Source organism: Bubalus kerabau, chromosome 13 (assembly GCF_029407905.1).
Source record: "Bubalus kerabau isolate K-KA32 ecotype Philippines breed swamp buffalo chromosome 13, PCC_UOA_SB_1v2, whole genome shotgun sequence".
In the NCBI taxonomy this organism is placed as follows: domain Eukaryota; kingdom Metazoa; phylum Chordata; class Mammalia; order Artiodactyla; family Bovidae; genus Bubalus; species Bubalus kerabau.
In genome coordinates, this window is record NC_073636.1 from 61,653,278 (window position 1) to 61,670,301 (window position 17,024).

General features: G+C 42.6%; 1 protein-coding gene and 1 non-coding gene across 2 annotated transcripts; both read left to right on the forward strand.

Annotated features, from left to right (window-relative positions):
• Nucleotides 1-1,779: 1,779 nt before the first annotated feature.
• Nucleotides 1,780-12,504, forward strand: DEFB123 (defensin beta 123). The gene is made up of 2 exons (XM_055543210.1): nucleotides 1,780-2,052; nucleotides 12,256-12,504. The coding sequence occupies exons 1-2, from the start codon at nucleotides 1,995-1,997 to the stop codon at nucleotides 12,399-12,401; spliced, it is 204 nt and encodes a 67-aa protein (XP_055399185.1). The 5' UTR covers nucleotides 1,780-1,994; the 3' UTR covers nucleotides 12,402-12,504.
• On the forward strand, nucleotides 6,844-6,916 carry TRNAE-UUC (transfer RNA glutamic acid (anticodon UUC)). The gene has a single exon. It is a non-coding gene; the product is annotated as a tRNA-Glu (tRNA).
• Nucleotides 12,505-17,024: the final 4,520 nt, after the last annotated feature.

The window sequence follows — 17,024 nt, forward strand, 5'->3', positions numbered from 1 at the left end:
AAATGAATTAAAATAGGCAGTGGTTTTGAAGAGCAAGTAACCTTTCACAGGCTTCTGCACCAGCTCCTTCAGGACCCCAGAGAGCTCTTTACTTTCCCAGCCCTTCCCACAACTGAATAGTCTCATCCTTGTCGTAAATTCCTTAGCCCATAATGCTGATAGCCGTACTGCTGCTTCCCTAATTGAGTCTTAACTAACATATGTTTGAAAAAATGAGCTTCCTTAACAGAAATGAAGGGATTCCCAAGTGATTCAGCGATAAAGAATCTGCATGCCAATGCAAGAGACACAGGAGATGCAGGTTCTATCTCTGGGTCAGGAAGATCACCTGGAGGAGGAAATGGTAACCCACTCCAGTATTCTTGCCTGGAGAATCCCATAAACAGAGGAGCCTGGCGGGCTACAGTCCTGGGGGTCACAAAGAGTCAGAAATGACTGAGTACACACATGCAACAGAAATGAAAAGCAATCATGGATTTCTAGGCCTTAGGCACTGAGTCCTTCCTAGCTACTGTCTTCTCTTCATCTTAAAGGCTTTAGAAAGAGCTGTTTACACTTACTGATCTCATTCCTTCACTTACCTTTCAGTCTTCAACCTCCTCAATCTGTTTTCTGTCCCTACAAAAATGGTTTTCAACGTTGATTTGTCTCGTAAGCCATTGTTGTTTAGTCGCCAAGTCATGTCCTACTCTTTGCGATCCCATGGACTGTAACCCACCAGGCTCTTCTGTCCATGGGATCATGCTTTTATACCCTTGACATCTGTGTCAAATAGGGTCCAGTCAAGAAATGGAAGTCACATAGCATACTTAATGTATGGAATCAGTTACATTGCTGTTGGAAGGCAGAAACAGCAAAAAGAGGACCCTGAGGAAACAGGTATTAGTAACCACAGATTTTTCCAGTAGTCATGTACGGATGCAGTGCAGAAGAATTGATGCTTTCGAACTGTGGTGCTAGAGAAGACTCTTGAGAGATCAAACCAGTCAATCCTAAAGGAAATCAACTCCGAATATTCACTGGAAGGACTGATCCTGAAGCTGAAGTTCCAATATTCTGACCACCTGATGGAAAGAGCCGACTCACTGGAAAAGACCTTAATCCTGGGGAAAACTGAAAGCAACAGGAGAAGTGGGCAGCAGAGGATGATATGGTTAGATAGCATCACTGACTGAATGCACATGAATTCCAGCAAACTCCAGGAGATAGTGGAGGACAGGGAAGCCTGGAGTGCTGCAGTCCATGGGGTCACAAGAAGTCGGACACGACTGAGCGACTGAACAACAGCAACCAGAGAATGCAGCTACTACCCTTAGGTAGCCGAAACTGAGGGAAGAGAATGGATTTTCAAATCCTTAGAGTTCAGAGGAGGGACCTCCCCACTACAATAGCTGGTTCTTGGACCTCTGAGGATGGGTCACAGCCTGGCCCCCAGAAGGCCTGACCACATGGGTAGCCCTGAGATGGCCGGGGGCTACGGCTGCTAATACTTGTGAGAGGGCACAGCCAGACTCCTGCTGGGAGCTGCATCTCTTCCTTCCATTCTCCTGCCGATTTTAGCCCCAGTTACAGTATATTTCTCATGTTCAACACCAACAAAAGCCTCTGTACAGACTTCCCTTTGCCTGGAAAGCCACGAGGGCTCATCCACCTGGCGTTTTGGTCTTTGTTTCTCAAAACAAAGTTCTCTGCTATCTTCTCTACGATATCTTCCCTGACCTTCTGTGTTCCGCTTGTGTGGCGCCCCCTGGTGGTCCTTTGATTGGCAGTCGAACCCTATAGCGTGACCTAAATGAGAAAAGCCAGCATGCCAGCTCAGGGCGTGCGGGGGCCGTGCCCGTGGGCGGTGGAGGGCACGTGCGGGTGACATCTGTTCCGGTTGGAGCAAAGGAGCGGAAGCCAGAGAGGCCAGAGCACTCCACCATTAGCTTTGCCATCGCATCACATTTGCCAAGCTGCTTTGCCATTGCCGCTTCCCTTGGCCACTTGTAGCCATGAAGCTCCTCTCGCTGATTCTGGCCGGACTGCTGCTCTTGTCTCAGCTCACTCCAGGTAACCGGGACCTCTTCAGGGGAGGGGCACAGGGTGCGGAGAGAGACATCTGGACACAGAATCCCACGGGCGGGGAGGATGGGCTGCCGGGCCTCCTGCAGTCACCTTGTGGAGGAGGAGCCCTCCCTGGCGGCCAGGCAGCCGAGATCTAGGTACCAACTACAACATGGAGAGCTTCTTGCTCAGTCACCCCATCCTGCTGTCCCAGGGAGCATGCTAAGGGGGGTTAGCTTGTGAAGAAGAATGCATAGGAGGAGGAGAAGCAGGAGGAGGATACACAATAGTGGCCATGTCACAAAATAGGCCCCAGAATGATCTAGGCTTAATACAAACTGCAACCACCTTAAGGAGAAAGCAAAGCTCATCTTTAACTTGTTACCATCTCTGTGCCAGTCCCTGTGTTGGGAAGCTAGGACCACAGAGATAAATGACATGGCCTGGGAGGGATTCAGACTTCCCAGATGGCGCAGTGGTAAAGAAACCGCCTGCCAATGCAGAAGAGGTAAGAAACTCAGGTTCAATCCCTGAGTGGGAGAGATCCCTGCAGCCCATGGTGTCACAAAGGGTCGGTCATGACTGAAGCAACTGAGCACCCACACTGGGAGGCACTCACTGGGAGAGATGTGAAATAGCATTTACCCAGAGTGCCATGAGCTGTGTTAGAGGGGATCTGGGGTCCTGAGGTGCACAGGGAGGGACCAGCCCAGGCTGAGGGCCAGGAGAGATCTCCTGGAGGGATACTCTGAGTCCTGAAAAGTGGTTAGAAATTAGAAGGGGAGGGAGAAGAGGTGGAAAAGGAAGGGTGTCCCGGGTGGAAGTCAGCTAATAGCAAAGGTCCAGATATGGGAGACAGTACCACGCCTTCAGGAAACTAGCCCACGATGGAAGGGTGGGTTAAGGGTGTGGCAAGGGATAAGACTGAAAGTGTTAATCGCTCAATAGTGTCTGACTCTTTGCAACCCCATGGGCTGTAGCCCATCAGAGTCCTCTGTCCATGGGATTCTCCAGGCAAGAATACTGTAGTGGGTAGCCATTCCCTTATCCAGGGGACCTTCCCAACTCAGGGATCAAATCCAGCTTTCCTGCATTGCAGGTAGATTCTTTACCGTCTGAGTCACCAGGGAAGCCCAGGATCTGGAAGCCCAAGGTTAAGGGTGTGGCAAGGGTTAAGACTGCAGAAGCAGTCAAGGTCCAGGTCTTGATGAGCCTTGACTGCCAGATGAGCTGCCGTAGGAGAGCTTAAGCAAAAAAGGGCTATTCCACCAACTCTAGCATCACTGTCTGGCCCCTCTTGCTCAACTGACAGAAACTTCTGCTCAGCCAAGGCTTTCACCTCACCTGTCCACAGGGCTGTAATATATAAATTTCCTCACCTCAGCCCTTGTTCCTGCCTGTGGCAAATGTCTGAAATACTACTCAGCTGGGGATAGAGAGGAAAGCCTCAGAACCTGGGTTAAACACTGCTCAATCATTTTCTAACTTTGTGACCTCCAGTAAGCAGCTCAGAGGCTCAGAGTTTCAATGTCCCCATTTCTCAATCTGCTACAACAAAGACATGTGTATAGTAACATTAGTTTGAGGGAACAACATTGAACACACTGAAATTTTGGTATGCAAAAAAAAAAAGTGTAGCTTCTTCATTTTATGTAACTCATTTCAATTTTCCCAGGAAATTCCATCCTGCTGATGCAATGGCTGGGGAGAGGGGTGGTGGAAGGCGCTAAGGGACTGTGCCTAAACTCCTCAGTTTAATAAATGCTCATCAGTTCTGGTTTAAAACAGTTTCAAGTTAATTCAGTCTCTTTTGAATAAATATTTGAGTAAGTCTTTGAGAATTTCTCCTTCTGTTCCCTTTCGCTTTCTGAGGATAGCACCTGGATTTAGGAGTTAACTAGATGTCATGATTTAATTTATTGGCTCACTCAATAAACGTGAAAGTGAAAGTTGCTCAGTCATGTCTGACTCTTTGGGACCCCATGGACTGTACAGTCCGTGGAATTCTCCAGGCCAGAATACTGGAGTGGGTAGCCTTTCCCTTCTCCAGGGGATCTTCCCAACCCAGGGACTGAACCCAGGTCTCCCACATTGTGGGCGGATTCTTTACCAGCTGAGCCACAAAGGAAGCCCAAGAATACTGGAGTGGGTAGCCTATCCCTTTTCCAGGGGATCTTCCTGACCCAGAAATCGAACCAGGGTCTCCTGCATTGCAGGTGAATTCTTTACCAACTGAGCTATCAATAAACCAAATGTTGAACAAATTTCATATTCCAGGCACTGTGATAGGTGCAGGAGGTAGTGCAGTGAACACATGAAAACAAAACAAGGTAAGCAAAGTCTTTAGCCTCTTGGAGTTTGCATTCTGTTGAGAGAAGCAGAAATTTTTTTTAATAAGTGAAACATATGAAATGTCAGGTGGTGAGTATGATGAGCAGAGTAGGTGGGAAAGGGGATAGCAAATACCACAGGGATGTAAATTTGCTGTTTTAAAGGGGTGCTCATGGAATGGCTCACCCTGACCTGAGGGAGGATAAGAGGTGATCCCTATGGATTTATGGAGAATATTCAAGCTGGTGGGAATGTGCAGTGCAAAGGCCCTGGAGCAGGCTCATGAGGAGGTAGAGCCCAGTGCTGGACCTTCACTGACTTCTGCAGCAAGGTCCCTCATGTGTGATCCATGACTGAGGAAACTTCCTGGTCCTGTTGAAAGCCTCACTGACTCAGGCCTTCATCTCAGTCAAATCTTCCATCTAATCCCTAGGTTTAAGCTGTTCACACACAGCCCCTCCCACTCCTTTCTGCACGGGGGTCTACTGCTGGCAGGTCTCTTAGGCTCTCAGCTCTTCATCTGTTCTCCTATTTCCACTGGAGACAAAAGGGAACTGAGGACTTTCCTGAGTACTTTATGCCACAGGAGAGGAGAGGGAGATGCTCAACCTCTTCCCTCAGGCATTTCTAATCTAATTCCCCTCCAGATAGCACCATAATGTGTTGGTACTGTTAGCAATTTCCCTGGGCTACCCTCTGAGGGCAGAAAGTAAATCCCCTCTTCTCTAGTAGTTTCTCCAGGCCAATCTGGGTGTTTGTAGCAAGAGAGTCTCTTGCCCCCTGCCTTTCTCACATGACTTATCTCTACTTCTTAAGTGTTCAGGTTTACCAGCAGGCCCTAGTCCGGGGGCCCCGAGGTGGGGTGCAGGGGGGTGGGGGGTGTTGGAGGAGAGGAAGGCCTCTGTCTCTAGCTTGCTAGTAGGTTCTTCATTGTCCTGGCTGGCAGAGACAAGTTGTGGGCTCTGGTGGAGCTCTAAGGCCTCCTGCTGCTGCTGCAAAATTAGATTTAAATGCCCCAGTTTCCCCTAAGGAGAATATTTCCTCTTTCTTTCTATTAGATGTGGTGGTGGTAAAGGAGATTGAATGGAAGTTTCTTTGGCCAGACCCTCAGCCTTTGCCTCCTGTGGCTTGCGATGAGGTGGTTTTATCTGAATCCACCAGGCTCAGCTAATAATATATAAAGGAATTCTTTGAAATTTGGAACTCCCTGACCCTTCTAAATACATTAGGTTCTTAAATGTGTTGTCTTGCTATAAACTATAACTCATCTCATTTAAGCTGAGCAATGAACTTTGTCATTCTATTGTTTACCATCCCCCCAAAGGCCAGAAACTCTGCCTAATTCTGCTTTTCAGCAACCAAAGGGTCTCATGATTAAAGGGGAATGAAGTTTGTATCACTTTAATATTTTTAAAATTTTTAAGTTAGGTTAATTGTGACATATGTATAAAGCCCAAGAACCCAGCAGAGATTAGATTTAGGTGGGGTATGTCACATCCTTTTCCATTATACGTCCTCATAGCACCCAGAGTTCCTCCTTTATAATTTTCAGCCTAAGTCTAGTCAATCAAATATCTGGGTAGCTATTTCTTTAATAGTGTTTCTCATCTCCCCTCCCCCACTTGAATGGAAGTTCTCTGAGGGCAGCTGTCTGTCTCTAACTTGCTTGTAACTGTATCTCCAGCATACAGGCTTCTCAGTCAGCATGTGAATTATCCTTGGATAGACATCTAGAAAGGAAATTGCCGGTCAAGACCACACCATCTGAAAATGTGCCAAGTAGCCTCCAGAGAGGCTGAAACAAAGTATATGAGACCGTCTTTCCTCTCACTCCCAACAACAGTTCATCTTGATATTCTTGAATTAAAATTTCGGAGTTTATTGTTAAATTGTGGTGGGGAGTGCCTTATCTTTTTTGTAAAATAAAACACAGAATTACACATGGGCCCAGTAGTTCTGGGGCTTCCCTGGTGGCTTAGCCAGTAAAGAATCTGCCTGCAATGCAGGAAACCTGGGTTCAGTCCCTGGGCTGGGAAGGTCCCCTGGAGGAAGAAATGGCAACCCACTCCAGTATTCTTGCCTAGGAAATCCATGAACAGAGGAGCCTGAAGGGCTACAGTCCACAGGGGCACAAAGAGTTGGACACAACTGAGCAACTAACACTTTCACTTTTTCACTTTCCAGGAGTTGTGGCGCATGGGCTTAGCTGCTCCGTGGCATGTGAGATCCTCCTGACCAGGGATCGAACCAGCATCCCCTGCATTGCAAGACTGACTCTCAACCACCTGACCACCAAAGAAGCCCTTGAATTATAGTTTTAGGTATATGCCCAATTGAAAAATGGGCAGAGGACCTTAATAGACATTTCTCCAAAGAAGACATACAGGTGGCCAGTAGGCACATGAAAAGATTCTCAACATCACTAATTATTAGAGAAATGTAAATCAAAACTACAGTGAGGGGACTTCCCTGGTGGTCCAGTGGTAAAGACTCTGTTCTTTCATTGCAGGGGGCACAGGTTCAATTCCTGATTTGGGAACAAAGATCCCACAGGTGTGGCCAAAAGAGAGCTACAGTGAGGTACCACCTCACACAAATCAGAATGGCCATCATTAAAGAGTCTATAAATAATAAATACTGGAGAAGGTATTGAGGAAAGGGAACCTTCCTACACTGTTGAGCTTCCCAGGTGGCTCAGTGGTAAAGAATCTCCCTGCAATGCTGGAGACACAGGAAATGTGGGTTCGATCCCTGGGTGGGCAAGATCCCTGGAGAAGGGCATGGCAACCCAATCCAGTATTCTTGTTTGGAGAATCCTATGGACAGAGGAGCCTGATGGGCTATAGTCCATGGGGTCGCAAAGAGTTGGACTTGATTGAAGCGACTTAGAATGTACACACATCTACATTATTGGTGGAATTGTAAGTTGGTGCAGTCACTATAGAGAACAATATGGAGATTCCTTGGAAAACTAAAAATAGAATTATTATATGATCCAGAAATACAATTGGTTTTTATATATTAATCTTATATCCTACAGCCTTGCTAGACTCAATAGGTTTCATAGCTTTTGGGAGGATTTTATACATAGATGATCGTGTCATCTTTAAACAGTAGTAGTTTTATGTCTCCCTTTAAAATCTGTTTTTAATTCATTAATAAGTATGATAGTATCTGCAGAATTTTCACAGATGTTGGTAATCAGGTATTATGAATTCTGTCGAATGCTTTTTCTACAGCTATTGAAGTGATCATGTGATTGGGTGAGGTGGGAGGGTTACTCTGCTGATGTGGTGAATTATTAATACATTGATTTTTCAAATGTTGAACTGACCTTTACATTTTTGGACTGATTCACGTTTATTATGATGTATTATCCTTTTTATACACTTCGGGATTCAGTTTATATTTTGTAAAGGATTTTCACGTCTGGTTTATGAGGGATGTTAAGTCTGTAAGGGTTTTTACATCTAAGTTCATAAGGGATATAAGTCTGTAGTTTTATTTTCTTGGAATGTCTTTGATTTAGGTGTCAAGGTAATGCTGGAAGACTTTGAAAAGAATTGGTATTATTTCTTTCTAAAAGAATTGGTATTATTTCTTTCTAAATGCTTGGTATTAATATAATTCACCAATGAAGCCATCTCAACCTAGCGTTTTCTTTGTGAAAAATACTTACATACAAATTCAATTTCTTTCAAAAACTTAAGGGGTTTAGAGTTATGTATTTCTTCATGTATGAGCTTCAGTAGTTTGTGTTTTTCAAATAATTTGTCTGCTTTGTGTAAGTTGTTCGATTTATAGTCATGAAGTTTTCTCTGTTATGACCTTATTAGCGTTGTAATATCTATAGACTCTATAGTGAAGTCCTCTCTTTCCTTCTTTTTCTGTTTTTGGCCACCCTGCACTGCTCGTGGCATCTTAGTTCCCAACTAGGGATCACACCCCCACCCTCTTCGGAGAAAGCGTGGAGTCCTAACCACTGGACGGCCAGGGAATCCCCTCTCTTTCATTCCTGATAATAAACAATTTATTTCTTCTCTTTTGCTTTCTTCCTGGTCAGCCTGCCTGGCTAGAAATTTAGAAAATTTTTTATGTTTTCAAGAAACCAGCTTTCAGTTTTAATTTGTCTGTTATTTTTCTGAGGTTTCTAAGGTGATGCTAGCGGTATCCAGTGGAATCCAGGACTCCACCTACCAATACAAGAGACACGAGAGACGTGGGTTTAGTCCCTGGGTCGGGAAGATCTCCTGGAGTAGGAAATGGCACCCCAAATTTCCTATTTACTCTTGCTCCAATCTTAATGATTTTTTTCCTTCTACTTAATTTACTCTTGTTTTTCTCACTTAATTTGCTCTTGTTTTTCTCACTTAAGATATAAGCATTGATGGTTGATTTAAGACCATTCTGTCTAAAGTAGACATTTTAAACTGCAAATTTCCCTCTAATTACTACTTGGTCTCAGTTCCACAAATATTTTTATGTATTGTACTTTTAATTAGTCAATTCAAACTTCTCTAATTTCTCTTTTGGTTTCTCTTTCACCCATTAGTCATTTCCCAGTACATTGTTCAATTTCTAGTATTTGTGAATTTTCCAAATGCATATCTACTATTAATTTTTAGTTAATTCTACTGTGGACAGACATACACCTATGTAAGACTTCAATTCTTTTTAAAGAAAACTTCTTATTTTATATTGGAGTGCAACCAATTAACAATGTTGTGATAGTTTCAGATGGACAGCAAAGGGACTCAGCCATATATATACATGTATCCATTCTCCCCCCAAACTCCCCTCCCATCCAGGCTGCTACATAACATTGAGCAGAATTCCCTGTGCTGTATAGTAGGACTTTGTTGGTTATCCATTTTAAATATAGCAGAGTGTACATGTTGATCCCAAACTCCCTATCTTTTCCCCCATTCTTCTCCACCCCCCGAAACCATAAGTTCATTCTCTAAAAGACTTCAATCCTTTTATTTTTATTGAGATCCTGTATGGTATATCTTGGTAAATATTCTGTGAGCTCTTGGAAAAAAATCTCTGTTTTTCTGTTGTTGGGTAGTGAAGTGAAGTGAAGTCACTCAGTCGTGTCCAGCTCTTAGCGACCCCATAGATGGCAGCCTACTGGACACCTCTGCCCATGGGATTTTCCAGGCAAGAGTACTGGAGTGGGTTGCCATTGCCTTCTCCGGCTGTTGGGTAGAGTGGTCTATAAATATCTATTAAGTTGGTTGATAAACTCATCAGTTCAAATATTCTATATCTTGTATTAAATTGTTCTATCAACTATTGAGAGAGGAATGTTGAAAGCTGAAATTATCATTGTGAATTTGTCTATTTCTCCTTTCAGTTATTTCAGCTTTTCGTTTCATGTATTTTCAAGCTCTGTTATTTGGTGCATTTGAATGAGGATTAATGTCTTTTTGATAAGTTGAGATTGTCATCATGAAATGACCTTTTTATACCTAGCAATTTAGTTAGTTCTGAAGTCTACTTTTTAAATCTTAACATAGCTATTATATTAATAATACTCCAGCTTATCTTTGATTAGTGATTTCATGATTTTTTTTCTTTTTACTATTAACATAACTATGTCTCTCCATTTAGAATGAATTTCTTATAAACAGTATGTAATAGATCTTGCTGTTTCATCCAATCGGACAATTTCTGCCATTTAATTGAGACGTTCAGACTATTTATGCTTAATATAATTATTGATATGGTTGCATTTAACCTACCATCTTTCTATTTGTTTTCTATCTGCCTATCCTTTCTTTGTTTACTTTATCTTCTTTCCTTGCCCTTTTTCAGGTTACTTGAGTCTTTTTATGATTCAAATTTTTATCTACCGTTGCCTTATTAACTATACCTTTTTATTTGAATTATTGCTCTAAGGCTGGGCTTCCCATGTGGCTCAGTGGTAAAGAATTTGCCTGCCAAGCTGGAGAAATGGATTCAATCCCTGGGTCAGGAAGATCTCCTGGAGAAGGAAATGGCAGCCCACTCCAGGATTCTTGCTCTAAGGTTTAGTTTTTCACATTTGGCAAGTGTTTCCTGAGCCTTGCTCTGCGTAGGCACAGTCCTGAAAGAAAGTGAAAGTGTTGATCACTCAGTCATGTCCGACTCCTTGCGACCCCTCAGACTGTAGCCCACCAAGCTCCTCTGCCCATGGGATTCTTCAGTCAAGAATACTGGAATAAGTTGCCATTTCCTCCTCTAGGGGATCTTTCTGACCTAGGGATCAAACCCGCATCTCCCTCATCTCTTATGATATATATATGATCCAAACACTACTCAGCCATAAAAAAAGAATGAAATAATGTCATTTGCAACAACATGAGTGGACCTAGAGATTATCATTCTAAATGAAATGTCATATAGAGAAAGACTAATATCATGTACTATCACTTAATGTGGAATCTAAACTATGATCCAAATGAGCTTATTTATAAAATAGAAATAGACTCACAGATATAGAAAACAAACTTATGGTTACCAAAGGGGAAAGGCGGGTAAGGGAGAGATAAATTAGGAGGTTGGAATTAGCATATACACACTATTATATACATATATATAATAGATAACCAACAAGGACCTACTGTATAGCAAAGGGAAATATATGCAATATTTTGTAATAACCTACAAGGGAGAGAATCCGAAAAGAAATATATATATGAAAAGTGAAAGTGAAGTCGCTCAGTCGTGTTCAACTCTTTGTGATCCCATGGACTGTAGCCTACCAGGCTCCTCCTTCCATGGGATTTTCCAGCAAGAGTACCAGAGTGAGTTGCCATTTCCTTCTCCAGGGGATCTTTTCCACCCAGGGATTGAACCCAGGTCTCCCGCATTGTAGGCAGATGCTTTATCCTCTAAGCCACCAGGGAAGCCCCAATATATGTGTGTGTGTGTGTGTGTGTGTGTGTGTGTGTGTGTGTGTGTATCACTGTTCTGTACACCTGAAGCTAACATAATATTGTAAATCACCTATACTTTAGTTTTCTTCAACTATGATGTTTATTACACTACTAAGATTTACTGGGCTTCCCTGGTGGCTCAGTGATAAGGAATCTGCCTGCCAATGCAGAACACGCGAGTTCAATCCCTGGGTCAGAAAGATCCCCTGAAGGAGGAAATGGCAACCCACTCCAGTATTCTCGCATAGGAAATCCCAGAGACAGAGGAGCCTGGCAGGCTACAGCCCATGGGGTCGACAAAAAGTCAGATATGACTTAGCAACTAACCAACAACAACAGAGATTTACTAGGCACACAGGGAAATAAGAAAACGTGACTGAGAACCAGCATAAACAACAGAGCACAGAAGCAGATCCATGAAACATGTGGATTCAACTGTACTTCAGTTTTTTTTAATTAAAAAAAAAAAAACACGTGGATGACCCTTGAAAATAAGTGAATAAGTGAAAGAAGTCAGACATAAAATCCTACAGGTTATGTGATTCCATTGACATAAAATATCTATATTAGGCAAATCTATAGAGAAGATGGCAAATTGGTCATTGCCCAAGGATGAAGAGGGGGAAATGGGAACAGTTAATGGGTGCAGGGTTTCTGTTTGGGATGATTAAAAAGTTCTGGAACTAGGTGGTGATGATGGTTGCACAACATTGTGACTTTACATAATGCCCCTGAACTGTACACCTTAAAATACTTAAACTGATAAGCTTTATGTTGTTTGTATGTTACCACAATTTTTAGGAAGAGAGAGAAGGAAAAAAGAGAAAGAAGGACCAGGGTGAAAGTCAAAGGACACTGAGGACCCTCTATCACATCGGTTTTAATCCTTTTACAGACCTTTCAAATCCAGAATCTACCTCTTCTTAGGGCTGACACTGTCTCTGTTCTTTCTTTTCAGGTGGCACCCGAAAATGCTGGAATTTTCATGGCAAGTGCCGCCATAAATGCTTCAAGAAGGAAAAGGTCTATGTTTACTGCACAAATAATAAACTGTGCTGTGTGAAGTCCAGGTACCTGCCAAAAAACTTACCATGGCAAATCTAAGTTCCTTGAAGCCTGAAGTTATCAAAAGGCAGATGAAGCTACCCTGCGTCTGACCCCAGTAGATTCTTGAACTCTATCAATAAACATCTCTGGCTGATCCCTATGTTTGCCTGTTAGTCTACCCAGTGGTTCTCAGAAAGTCCTCTTTCAGGTGGTCCGTTTAAGTCAAAACCATTTCATTATATTTCACAAGCACTCAGTGGAATTTTCTGAAATCTACACTACATACAATAACACCATTATTCTGGCAGTTAGTGAGAGGTTATCATCTAATAAATCATTGCTTTGAAACTCCGAAATTTTCCTTTAGCCTATATGGAAATACAAGAACTAAAAGCACTTTTGTTGTCTGCAGGATCTGGGAGTCCCAAGACTGGGGTCCTGGGGCCAGTAGTTCCCACCCACTGTTGAGTGGAGCAAGATCCCAGAGTCACTGGGTGCAGGGCTCTCGGGGTCCCAGAGCTAGTGCTAGAGCACTGGTGTGCAGGGTTGGGGCCAGGCCCTCTGGTGGGCAGAGCCAGCTTCCAAGGCAGCTGTGAGCTCAGGGAATCTTGGGGCAGTTATGCCTGCTGGGGGGTGAGGCTGTGTCCCTCCCAGCTAGTTGCTTGACTTGAGGTGTCCCAGTTGTTCAGTTGTCCAGTCATGTCCAACTCTTTGCAACCCCATGGACTGCAGCACGCCAGGCCTCCCTGTCCCTCACCATCTCCCGAAGTCTGCCCAAGTTCATATTCATTGCATCGGTGATGCCGTCCAGCCATCTTATCCTTTGATGCCTCTTCTCCTTCTGGACACTGAGGTGTCCCAGGACTAGTGCCAAAAGGCTAGTGGGTGGAATCAGGTCCCCTGGAACTGTAAAGCTAGAGGGAGGATTCCAAACTGCCACTTATCAGCACCGGTGTCCACAGACACCAGTGTCTGTGTCCCAGGGTAAGCTCCAGTTGCCTCCTGCCTCTCCAGGAAGTTCTCCAAGATCAGCAGGTGGGTCTGATCAGCAGACAGGTCCCAGAGTGTGTGCCCTTTAAAACTGGAGTCTCTATTTCCCACAGTGCTCTGGCTGTCCCCAAAGTAAGCCCCACTGACCTTCAAAGCCAAACATTCTGGGTTCTCATCTTCCTGGTGTAAAACTGCTGGACTGGGGAATCTGATGTGCGATTCAGACCCTTCGCCCCTTGGGGAGAACCTCTGCAATTGTAATTACCCTCCTGTGTGTGGATCGCCCACCCCGGGGTGGAGGGGGGGATAGGTCTTGACTTCTACCATGACTCCACCCCCTCCTATCTACCTCACTATGGTTCCTTCTTTATATCTTCAGTTGTAGAAGCAACAGACAACTTCTAAATAACTATTATAAATTTGTCAAGGAAATTTGAGGAAAAGATTGACTGAAAGAATAATTTAATCAATACACAGAAAAAAAAAAGTACCAATTTTCTATCAATGCATTACAAACCACACTAAAACTTAGTGGATTAAAATAACAACTATTCATTATTTCTCAGAGTTATGTGTGTTAATTAACTGGTTCTTCTGCTATTCTCACCTGGGGTCACTGATATAATCACATGTCTCTCCATATGGCCTCCCCATCTCAAGGAAGTTAACTTTGGCTTCTAACACAATGGCTAGGTCTAAGAAGGTAAGCCCCAATATGCATCATTTATCAAACTTGTGATGTTATGTTTTTATAAGACCCACTGGGCAAAGGAAGTCATGTGACCTGAGGTCAATATAGGAAATACTACACAAGGACATGAATACTGGAGGAATGATTCCACTCGTGATCATCAATGTATCAATACATCACAAATGGGATCTCTAAGAATAAACTGGGCATTCTAAACTAAAAGATACAAAATCTAAAATTAAGGATTTATTGGTTGCATTTAACAGCAGATTGAACAGAGTAGAAGAAAGAACCAGTAACTCAAAAACAGATGAATAGGAAATGCAATCAAAGCACAGAGAGAAAAAAATGCAGAACAAATAGGGCAGAACATGAGAAACTTATGGGAGAATACCAAATGGTCTAACATATAGGTAACTGGAGTCTCAGAAGGAGAAGAAAGAGAATTGGGAAGAAATGTTTTTTAAAGACAATGGCTGAAAATTTTCCAAAATTGTGGAAAGATATTAATCCATAGACTCACAAAATTTAGTGAACTCCAAGCAAGATAGACACAAAGAGAATCAAAATAACATAACATAATCAAACTATTAACAACCAAAAATAAAAAGTATTTCCTGATAACTGTGAACATTTCAAACAAAACGTGTTCAAGAATTTTTATGGAGAGTATCAGAAGCCCTTATTGAAGGACACTATAAAAAGCCTAAATTAATAAAGACATAATATTTTGTGACTTAGATAACTCAGTATCTTCAAGATGTCAATTCTGGGACTCCCCTAGCAGTCCAGTGAGTAAGACTTCACCTTCCTATATATATATATATATATATATATATATATATCTCCTGGATTTGATCCCTGGGTTGGGAAGATCCCCTGGAGAAGGGAAAGACTACCCACTTCAGTATTCTGGCCTAGCGAATTCCATGGACTGTGTAGTCCACGAGGTTGCAAAAATAGGACACAACTGAGTGACTTTCACTTTCACTTTTTCCTATGCAGAGGGTGCAGGTTTGATCCTTTGTTGGGAAACTAAGATCCGGCATTCCTCACAGCCAAAAAACTGAAACATAAAAACAGAAGCAATATTGTAACAATTTCAATAAGGACTTTTAAAACAATTTTTTAAAGATGTCAATTCTACACTGTTTCCTGCTGCTGCTGCTGCTAAGTCGCTTCAGTCGTGTCCGACTCTGTGCGACCCCATAGACGGCAGCCCACCAGGCTCCCCGTCCCCAGGATTCTCCAGGCAGGAACACTGGAGTGGGTTGCCATTTCCTTCTCCAATGCATGAAAGTGAAAAGTGAAAGTGAAGTCGTTCAGTCATGTCCAACCCCCAGCGACCCCACGGACTGCAGCCCACCAGGCTCCTCCATCCATGGGAGTTTCCAGGCAAGAGTACTGGAGTGGGGTGCCATTGCCTTCTCCGACACTGTTTCCTAGATTCATTGTAATTCCAATCAAAAAACTAACAGAATTTTTTCCAGTATCTGTTGAAAATTGTATAGAGATAAACAAATATTTTGTTAGGGACATAGGCATAGATGACAAAACTATCTGTAAAGCACAAATATAAGATGATGGTTAATTCTAAGAATATAGGAATTGCAAGAAGTAATGCTGATATTCTAATTTTTTTATCTGGGTGGTAGTTATAGAGATGTTTCTTGTCTTCTTGTTTTTTACTTTTTATATTTTTTTAAATATTACTTTGCTTTCTCAATGTATAATAAAAATCAGGTTTTTCCAAAAGAAGATAAAAGCTATGAACACAAAAAAATGGAAAAGCTAAATCAGCTAAAAGTCCCAGAAAATAAAATATTTGAAAATTACATGTCCTATAAAATGTTTTTTCCAGATTATGTAAAGAACTCTCAAAGCTCGATATAAGGAAACAAAATTTGATAACAAAATGAGCTAAATATTTGAACTGACACCACTGAAAAATTACACATGTAAGAAATAAGCACATGAAAATGGATACATATTAGAGAAATGCACATTAAAATCACAATAAAATACTACTACACATATATCAGAGTGTCCAAAATTAAAATAATTGATCATAATGATTGCTGATGAGGAACAAGCATTGGCAGTGGAAGCGCTTATACACTGCTGGTGGGAATGTAAAACAGTACAACCGCTTTGGAGTTACACTATTTGTACAGTTGGGCAGTTTCTTTAAAAGTCTAATGAACCACAAGATCCAACCACTCCATACCCAGGTATTTACCCAGAAGAAATATAAACATAGGTCTACATGAAGACTTTACACATAAATGTGGACAGCAGCCTAATTTGTGGTAGCCCAAAAGGGAAACAATCCAAATGTCCATCAACAAGTGAATGGATAAACAAATTGTGGTTTATCCGTATAGCAGAATACCCAGCAATAAAAGCAATTAACTTTTGAATCTTAGAAAACCATGGCTGACTCTCCAAATAATAATGCCAAATAAAACACACAAAAATAAATATATTGTATGACTCCAGTAGTAAAAGGCTCCGCTGCTGCTGCTAAGTCACTTCAGTCGTGTCCGACTCTGCGCGACCCCATAGACAGCAGTCCACCGGGCTCCCCCATCCCTGGGATTCTCCAGGCAAGAACACTGGAGTGGGCTACCATTTCCTTCTCTAATGCATGAAAGTGAAAAGTGAAAGTGAAGTCGCTCAGTCGTGTCTGACTCTTGGCCACCCCATGGACTGCAGCCCACCAGGCTCCTCCGTCCATGGGAGTTTCCAGGCAAGAGTACTGGAGTGGGGTGCCATTGCCTTCTCCAAGTAAAAGGCTCTAGAAACTATTAATCTATAGTAAGAGTACATCAGTACTAGACAGAAGGTAAGAGGAGGAGAAACAGAGGGGAGTATTAAGAGATTACAAAGAGGCACAAGGAAATTTGGGGGGATGGTGGGATAAGTTCATTATCTTGATTTTTGGTGATAATTTCATATGGATGCCATGTATGACATCAAATTGCACACTTTAAATTAGT

Bases quoted from the DNA above. Each gene is read 5' to 3' on its own strand.
- DEFB123 (XM_055543210.1), top strand. From the start codon at position 1,995: ATGAAGCTCCTCTCGCTGATTCTGGCCGGACTGCTGCTCTTGTCTCAG. The intron at 2,053-12,255 runs GTAACCGGGACC...CTTTCTTTTCAG, and splicing joins CTTGTCTCAGCTCACTCCAG to GTGGCACCCGAAAATGCTGG.